The sequence below is a fragment of a genome, unplaced genomic scaffold, assembly GCF_019419815.1.
Source record: "Pyrus x bretschneideri cultivar Hongxiangsu unplaced genomic scaffold, Pyrus_bretschneideri_v1 Contig30, whole genome shotgun sequence".
Lineage (NCBI taxonomy): Eukaryota > Viridiplantae > Streptophyta > Magnoliopsida > Rosales > Rosaceae > Pyrus > Pyrus x bretschneideri.
In genome coordinates this window covers 2,838,035-2,847,804 of record NW_025999613.1, presented here as the reverse complement: position 1 = coordinate 2,847,804, position 9,770 = coordinate 2,838,035, and the positions used below count along the sequence as shown (strand labels likewise).

Here is a 9,770-nt window from a genome sequence, read left to right as displayed (position 1 = left end):
TTTTATACGATCCGTTAATACGATACAAAAATGCCATAAAATAAAGAGTTTTGGGTCAATATGATAACTAATCGGATTGTTATTTAGTCATCCGTAAAAAACCTATTAATAACAAGTCGTTAACGGGTTTACACGCAAGTAACCCATTTCAACCCATTAAGAAAAAAATTATTTTGATGATTTTAAAGTTAAACTACTAAAAAAAACTTACTATAAATACAGTAGTCATATAGTCATAGTGTATATATTGTATATTAAATATGTATTATTGTATTATTATTATTATTATTATTATTATTATTATTATTATTCTATATAAGTTTTTAAAAAATTAAGTTTTATTTATTTATTTTTATCATAAGAGTTTCTTATTATCATTACTGAGATAAAATTTACTTGACTTGTTGTCCAAAATTCAAATCAACTAGTATTGTATATTTTTTGTCAAAACTAATATTGTAAACGACCTAACAAAGATTTTTGCTCTCTCTCTCATACAATCATACTCATGCATATTATACCCTCTTAAAAGTGAGCTTAAAGCATTATAAAAACATTAAAAAATAAAAATATCAAAGTAATTTAAAATTACCAAACACATTAAAAAAAATTATAATAACTAATTTATAAGTGCGAATACTAAGGCTTTTTCATTAGGCTCTTATTTTGGGATATGGAAGGGATGATGTGGTATGTATATACCCATATAGTATTAAGTTTTTCATTTGATTATTTATTTGTTTAAATATATTTTATTTAACGAGTAACGAGTCAGGTCATATTATCCATTAACGTTAATGTGTCGAGTTCGGGTCATGTCATATTACTCGTTCATTTTAACAGGTGTTACACAACAAGATCCGTTAATATATTGAGTACGACACGAAAACGATACGCACACAAGAAATACAACATAAATGCCAGGCCTAAGAGTTGAGCTTGTTATTTTGAAACAATGTGGAAGGTTAGATATATAGGCATCACCTTATTTATCACAGTTAGATGAGTTTGAATTTCGAGATTCGTGTAGTAGATAGACACAAATCTCAAAATTCAAACTCATTTAACGGTGATAAATAGGTTAGTGAGCATTACCACCACTTGAGGGTGATGAGCAAAATTTGTACTCTATAGACACTACTTCTACTTGAATTAACCTACTTTAGCCTCAAATTAGACTAAACTGTCATCCCAACAGCCTAACTCAAGTTTCCACGCCAAGTTACTCTGTCACCCTGGTTCCGTCATTAGTCGGTGGGTTGACTGGTGTACATTCACATTTTAAATCATGTTTTGACGAGTTGATCGAAATTTAACTCAACTTTGTTTACGCTAAACTGAAAAGAAATTATGCTAGTTGTCAATTAACTATCAAATTTACAACTCGTTACATACTCATGTTCTTACTAATAAGCAATGGTTTTTGCAGGTTCTTTGGTCACATCGGCAGAAATGGATAGGAACACAAATACAATGTGGATTTGCCCCAAACTTAGGCAAACGATCGTATAAAGTTGATTAGCCCCATTACCATTGAATTAAAGAACAAAAAGATGATGTTTCTTTGTGTAATCGGCGCCCATGTGGTGGGTGGGCCCACGAAAACTAAAAATCGGATTCCACAAAGACTTGCTTTTAATTTCTTAATTGACATGTACACCTTGCAACTATCAATAACGATTGTGCATTATTGCATCTTTCATCACAATTGAGATAATTTCTAAGTATTTATTTTTTGCCACCCAAAACCCAAAAGGAATATATTTTTATTTTCTTCCTATACCCTAATATTTTTGGATGATGATTCTTTCCGGATCATTTTTATAAGTATTCTAAGAATAAATTCATTTTATTTGTTAATCGTACATCATGCGGTCAGTTTTCGTTAAGTACTGTTTGTGTTCTATTTTAAATAAAATATTTAAAATAATTTCTGACCGCAAGATGATTGATAAACAAATAAGATGAACTCATTCTTAGGATCCTCACAAAAAAAAATCTGGATAGGATCCTATTCCATACACCAATACCAATGTACCCCCATTTCTTTTCTTTTGACACCCCCTTCCACCTCGACCTCCCTCAAATTCCAAAGGCTTTGTAGTTTGCACCCTTCACTTTGTTGAACAAAAAGACTGCAATGCTGGGGTGGAAAATAATTTGTTTCAAGTTGGAGGGCATTTGAGCAAATTAGGAGCCAAAGGGTGCCCTATGAGGAATGCCTTTTCTTCTTCTTGCTGTGGAAGGAGGTGGAGGCGGCGTGGGCGGGCATATGTCGTGTTGTGAGCCTCCACGCAACTCTTCTCTCCTCCCCATTGCCTCCTCATCCTTCGCCTCTAAGGTAAAGTTTGCATCCCCATTTCTATGTATTCCCGCAAGCTTCACCATTGCCAACCAAAATAACAAAAAATTAAGAAAGATGGTAACTTTTATTTACAAAATTACACTCCATCAACCAATCTAAAAGGGTCGTGATTTTCACATTTCCGTTTTGTGTTTCTGTCCCTTGTTTTTTTCGTGAATTTATTCAATCTAATGATTAGAAAAAAGAAAAACCAGAGAGAACATAGTGCAAAAATCACTTCTCGTAAAAAAAAAATTCCAATTTAATGAATATGATAAAATGTGGTGGCTCATGAGAATGATCATTGTCAGTGGTGGGTAAATGATGGTGATAGTGATGGAAATTAGATAAATGTGGGAATAAATTTATGAGCACAATGTGAAGCGAATCAAGCAAGAGAAAGAGGGTTGTTTTTGAATTTGATTTTTGGAAAAATAAATAAAATAAAATTAATGAAATGCTAACCTTACAGCCGAGTGAGCAGAAACGAACAGGATCCAAGAGGCTTCTGCCACAGAGTTCACAAATGTGGGGAGATCCCTTACTGCCAGCCTTCGGCTGAGGCCTCTCATTCAGAAACATAACTCTGGCGCTGTTTATCACGTATGTCTGAACTCCGTTTATGTCTAATGCCTTCTGCACCTCTGAAACCCTCACCACATCATGGTATGAAGATCTCCTTATCTGCCAAAAACCCACCAAAAAAATTATGAAATTTGAATATCACAACGCCAACAAAAATATGGGGAAATTTTGGTTTTTTGTTTCGAACAATGTGATACCCTAAACCACTCTAATCGAAAAAGGGGATTTGAACTTGGTGGAAGGCGGCAGAGACATTAACCTGACAAACTGGCCTAAGCCGCTTTCTAAAAAAATAAAAAATAAAAAAAATGTTGAGATAGAGGAAGAGGGTTGGTGGAAAAATTAATCAGGATTTTACCTGAATGACTTGGTGATCTTTGTGTCCGGAGGACCTGCAATAAAAGCAGAAAGCGTCTCCGCTGCAATCTAAGCAGAACATATTGCACTCACTTCTGGTGGCGTCTCCATGTGTACGGCAGACTCTGAAGAATGATGTTTTGAGCAACTGCTCCAGCCATGGCGGCACCAGCATTGTCCTGTCCTGTAAGATTTATGAAACCCAAAAAGTAAAATGCATATTGAAACGGGGGAAATTAGAAAAAATGACCAAATGGGGTGCGTTTATCAGAGAGAAAGACAAGAACTTTACCATTGCGAGCAAATCGGTATCTAGAAAAATGTGATGCTTTTGCTTGGCTTGGAACTTTTTGTGAATCCAATGGCCGAAACGGTGAAATTTGCAGGCTCAGAGTACTTGCAGAGGCAAATGCAGAGAGAGAGAGAGAGAGAGAAGGAGAGAGAGGAAAAGCCTAAACGACCTGCAACTTAGACTTCAACAACAAAACAACGCCTAGACTGGGGGACAAGGCTGATAAACTAATGTGGAGAGCGCTTAAGGATTGGACGGCTGAGGATTGGGCGTGGTGGCTGAAGCACAGGGGCAGCCGTCGGATGGATTTGAGAGAGATGGGTAGGTTTGGCGCTTAAGCTAATTTGGATCTTCTTTGCGTCTCCACTTAAGCGAATTAGTTGTTCATCAAGTGTGATCTGGCCCTTATTTCACTACACGTGGCATAATTTACACATGGCTCAACATGGTCGGTCCAATAATTATAGGAATCATCAATTAATTGATGAAGCTTAAGAGGGTAAATAGTGAAGAAAATGATGGTTTTTATAACATTATGAATTTGTTTTCAAGATAGTGCAACATAAATTTCTCGCTTCTAAAATATTTGTATTTGACACTTAGTATTATGGTCCAATAATATTTTTCTTCATTTGTAAGTAAGAGATCTTAGTTTCGATTCTCACCAAAACCGAAATTATTATGGCTAGTCCATTATGAGGCTTAACGACTCCCTACCCCTTATTATACTTCAAAAGATAATCGCACATGTTATGTTGTTCAATTATCAATTTCTTTCGGCAATATTTAAGCAGGATGCAATGGATGTGATTAAGTTTATGCTTTCCAAATATGGTTTTGATAATTACGACAAGTGATCCAGTAAAAAAATACGAATAGTAGCTCCCTAGAGAAAAAAATGAAAAGTTCTGGGTTTACTTTCACGTGTCGTCCAGGTTCTTAAAGAACACGACTCTCAAAAAATATATGATATTTTGGAACATGTTATGTTGATTTATCTCAGAAGGAAAATGCATGGGTGGAACTAGACTATCATATTAAGATAAACAAAGCCATATTAGGAAATTGCACGGGCGTTGCCAAGTAAATGTAGCCATGGCTTGTTGACTATTTAATAAACAAGATTACATTTTTTTTTTTATCCAATAATAAACAAGATTACACTGCTTACGTTTTGGTTGGTCACGGAAGGCTCATTAAATGCATAATTTTAGGTAGGATGACACTTGAGAAAGAATTTTTTTAGATCGTCAACTGCTACATCATATATGATTTTCAAATATGATTTAAAAAAATAAACTTCTTAGCATTTTCCTTTTAGGAAAAATGTCATGTTGAAAGAATTTTTTATAATACGTTGATTACACCAAGAATGAGTTATTTCAAGCCTTGTTTATATATTTATTTTTCAAAATATAGTATGATTATAAAGCTGGCATTATTTGAATGGATTCCAGCACTTGAAAAGAAAATAAGATGGTCGGTAGGAAAGGATTTCTAATTCCCTTTTTATTGTTTTTAATATAAGAGAGGATTTATTTTTTATTTTTTTTATTTTAAAACAAACGATATTATAGGTGTGGGATGAGTCAAGTCTTACAATGAGCTAGTAATATAACGGTTCAAATTTTCCTTTCGCGAGAATCAAACCTAAGACCTCTTACTTACAAGTGAAGAGGAACCACTAAACCATAATACTAAGTAGCAAATAGAGGATTTTTTAATGGGTGGCTTTACTAAGTTAAATTCACAGAGGTAATAAGTTTTATTTTATTTTATTTTTTATTTTTTGGGTCAAATGATAGATTTGTTAGATTAGATGTTATGTTAGAGAGTCAACGAGGTTTGAACCCATGCCATGATGCAAGGATAATACTCCTCCCCACTACTGTGATAGAGGACCACTTATTGGTGGTAACAAGTTCACCTAATCATTGTTTAGAAACTTGTAAAATTGAACAAGTTAACCCAATTCAGTCCACAAATACACACTTATAGAAAACATTAGTAATTGTCTATTGAAAACTTTTAAAATGCTAGGAGCTGACCCAATTCATTCACTCGCATTTATCCATGACTATTTCTGTATTCGTTCAGTGGAAGAGCACCAAACGTTTGAATTAATTGTAACAGCAAGTTAAAACCTATCAAGCTCATTGGGACAACACCAATTAGCACAATACCAATTGCATGGGTTTCTTTCCACCCATCTTGAGAAGATTATAAAAAAATAAGAAAAGTGATCACTTGAATAGTGTTTTGGGGCGACTATTTGCTTGTGTTTTTCTTATTTTGCCCAAGAGTATACGGAAAGAGAAGTTGAGTGGGAATAAGAATAATCTGAGATAATCTTGTTTATCAAAACAAATAAGATAACATAATACTTGATTTCAATGATTAAGTAACTAAAATCCTCCAATTTTAGTGTTATTTTAAATTGGTCTTAACTTTTTTAAATATTTCTTCAAGTATCCAGCCTTTTGAAAAAGTTGCCAAGCATTTGAAAGGAAGAAACGGTACGTATTCTGACTTACTCTGAAAGGCATGGTCTTTGGGTAACTACCCATCCTCAGGGGGAACAAGTCATTTCCAATGCCTAATTAGGAGCAATTGTGGGACTATGGTGTTCCAGGGCCGGAGTAAGATGAATCGGAGTAGAACTACCTTAGAAGTCCGGTCATAGACTCAACAGCCTCCCTTACAGAACTGACTAAACAGATCAATGATGCCACCATCATCCTATTCCAGAATAAGTGGGTGAACTTCGTCAACTTTGTTGAGATAGACTATTCTTGTTTCAAAAGATTCGGGAAACTAATCCAGCAAGGAATCAGCAGGTTTCTTATAAACCTAGGGTCCTTACGTTCTAAGGATTGGTGTGCACTGCAAGTAATCACCTTCAAAAGAGGATGCAATATCTAATTTCTAGATATCCTCATGGATTCTCCCGGTTTAATACGAATTCTACTATTGTAAAAGGTCATCTTCTCGACTGGTATAAATGTGTCATTCTAAGGTTCATCTCTGGTAAAGAATCTCTGCCTACTTATTCTCTTGCCTACTGCTTGAATCTTAATATTTCTTATTAACTTGACCATTGAAGAGCATTTGACCAGCACGCACACACACACACACAACCCCCCCTCCCTCGATCCAAGGCTTACTCATGGTTGTGTGTTCTTTTACAAGTTAATGAATTTGTGCATCTTTGTCACTAACGGTGGTGTGTGAATGTGATTAATCCAACATATAGCTTTCCATTAATGCTTTTTTATTTTTTGGGTCCTTTTGTTTAGGGCTAAAATGAAAAATTTAAGTTTAATTAAAATATGAGTGAACTTAACTTAAAATTGGTTGCCAATAAAGACACCCTTTTTGAATTTCTATCCTAGCTAGTGATCAAACACATTATTAGATTGTTAAGATGTAACGTCTTGATTAGTACTTGCATCACCAGGTGTGTATTGATATATCAATGCCAGACACCACTACATGTAGTAAGTCCTACATATTTAATTTCCTAAGTGTTAGGCGCAGAACAACTAATACACACACACACACACACACACACACACACATACATACATATATATATATATATATATATATATATATATATATATAAAGCCTCTAAAGAAGTGATGCCCATTTTTTAATGAAAATGGGGATTAATTGTTGGACTCACATCACATCGAACTTTAATGATCCGAACCGTCTATTTTTTTAAGTTTCACCTCATAGATCATTCTTGCAAAATACTAGCCAAATCAGATATATTTGATGCATCTAATGGAGTTCAAAGAAATTGACGAATATTTTGTTCTTTAAGAAACAATGAAATTTCAACGTGATAATTAAATAGTCAAATTGTTTTGGATTAAATTGAATCTTTGCAATGATGATCAATGAATTAAGACTTGTAGAGCAGACAGTTCGGATTGTTTGAATTCGACGTGGAGTGTGCTCTAAAAGTCTACAACTAGTCCCTATTTTTACCTAAAAATGGGATTCATTGGGATAAAGGGCCTGATATACCTGTATATACATACATGCATACATACATACATACATACGAGTCTGTTGAAGTTTGATTTTGTTTAGTTAAATAAGCTCGGCAGTTTATTTCGACAATATATTGATGGGGCTCTACTTGGTTAACATTCTTACTAGGTTTGATTCTGGAAATGTCATTAGCCTTTCACGATGAGAGAAGCAGAGATGATATTTGTAATTCTTCATTAGCTCTCATTAGCTTTTAAGGTTATCGGAGCAGACATTTATGATCACATGTATTTTATATTCATGAAATAGTCCAATAGAAAAAAAAAAAGATAAATTATATTTTAACCCTTCAGGTTTGAGATCAATTTCAATTTCTTACAACATCTTTAAAACATTTTAATTTCATACATTTACTTACCATTTTATTTCAATTTCATACATCCGTTAGAAAATGTATTAAGTAAACCGTTAAGTGATGACGTGGCAAATATGTGATCCATATTTGTGTTGACGTGGTTGCCACATTTGTGCCATGTGGTAAAAAAAATAATTTTTATGCATTTAAAATATAATAATATTTACCCTATTAAAATTAAAAAAAAAAAAAAAAAAACACAAACAAACCCATAAACCCCCGACCCACTTCTCCATCTCCTCCCTCTTCACCTCCATCCCTTCTCTCTCCCCATACCCACTCCTCCCTCTTCATCCCCCTACCCCAAGGAACTCGACCCACCACCACCCTAGCCCAATCGGAAAAAAATTCACACCCCTAGCCCAATCGGAAAAAAATTCACACTCTCTTCTTCCCACCCTAAATCTATTGGAATATAAGTGCTTGTGCTAGAGAAATATTAGCATAACTTTTAGCATTTTAGGTTTAAATGTTGGATGATATTCCAATTGGACAGCTAAGATGTAATCTTAGTGATAGTAGTGTGTGTTGCTATTTGTAGCTATCTTATGGGGTAGATTATATGAATGGTGGAGATTGAACTTTGTAAGAGATGATCTCTCTCTCCTCCCAACGGTTTTATTCTTGCACATGCCTTGTGTGCTGAGTGTGAATGAATCAAGTAATTTTTGCTCTGTGTGAATATCCTCTCTACAACTCTCTGAGATTTTCCAGAAATCTTTCATCTCCCTTTTTCGCTTCGCTCCTTACAATAGAGATCATAGTCTCTAGGTTCTAACAAAATCCACCAACATGAACTCGAATCGAGCTCTCCGACCTTGTGCACTAGAAGCTCGCCCACGCAAATGGCTACCATTATTGTCACCATTTGAAAACTCTGAATCAGCGAACCCAAGGCTGCATCTTTGAACCACCTTCATCTCGATCCGGTCACGGCCTCCGACCCACCGCTCCTAATTGACTGGACGCGAGTTTGAGGAGAAAGACGGCGGTGAGGGGACACAGGTGAATTGGAGAAGAAGGGTGAAGGTTATGATTTGTAAGGGATGGGATGTGAAGAGGGAGGAGTGGGTCTGGGGAGAGAGAATGGATGTAGCTGAAGCGGGAGGAGATGGAGAAGTGGGTTGGGGGTTTCGGGGTTTGTTTGCCTTTTTTTTTTTTTTTAATAGGGTAAATATTATTATATTTTAGACGCATAAAAAATTATTTTTTTTGCCACGTGGCACAAATGTGAATCCCATAATTGTTACGTCATCACTTCATGATTTACTTAACAGATTTTCTAACGGATGTATGAAATTGAAATAAAATGATAAGTAAATGTATGAAATTGAAATGTTTTAAAGATGTTGTTAACAATTGAAATCGACTCCAAACCTGAGAGGGTAAAATGTAATTTACCCAAAAAAGAAGAATTTTTATCATATATTAAACTTCATCTTATCATTTCCTTTGACAAATTCTCTGTGATATCAAATATAATTAGCTACCGAACATAATATTTAAACATTTATTTAAAAGTGTTGGGAAATAATTATGCGATTAAAAATAACATTGTGGTACCTAAGACATGAGTACTTTATAAGCCACTCATTTGGTCCTAAGATTTATAAAGACTATTAATTCAATAGTTGTCAAATTATCAATAATTTAATACCACTTTCATGATTTTGAAATTGATCACCTTAGATGAAGCTCTTACAATATGGAAATCAGTTGCTTATTATCTCTCGTGATATGGAATTAATAATTTTTTGTACAACTTTCAACAAATC

The 9,770-nt window shown here is 34.6% G+C and overlaps 1 protein-coding gene across 1 annotated transcript; it reads right to left on the bottom strand.

Moving 5' to 3' along the window:
* Positions 1–1,540: 1,540 nt before the first annotated feature.
* LOC103939164 (protein RGF1 INDUCIBLE TRANSCRIPTION FACTOR 1-like) lies at positions 1,541–3,873 on the bottom strand. Its single transcript, XM_009349222.3, has 4 exons — positions 3,579–3,873; positions 3,288–3,470; positions 2,810–3,028; positions 1,541–2,379 (listed from the first exon to the last, which is right to left on the bottom strand). The coding sequence occupies exons 1-4, from the start codon at positions 3,579–3,581 to the stop codon at positions 2,191–2,193; spliced, it is 594 nt and encodes a 197-aa protein (XP_009347497.2). The 5' UTR covers positions 3,582–3,873; the 3' UTR covers positions 1,541–2,190.
* Positions 3,874–9,770: the final 5,897 nt, after the last annotated feature.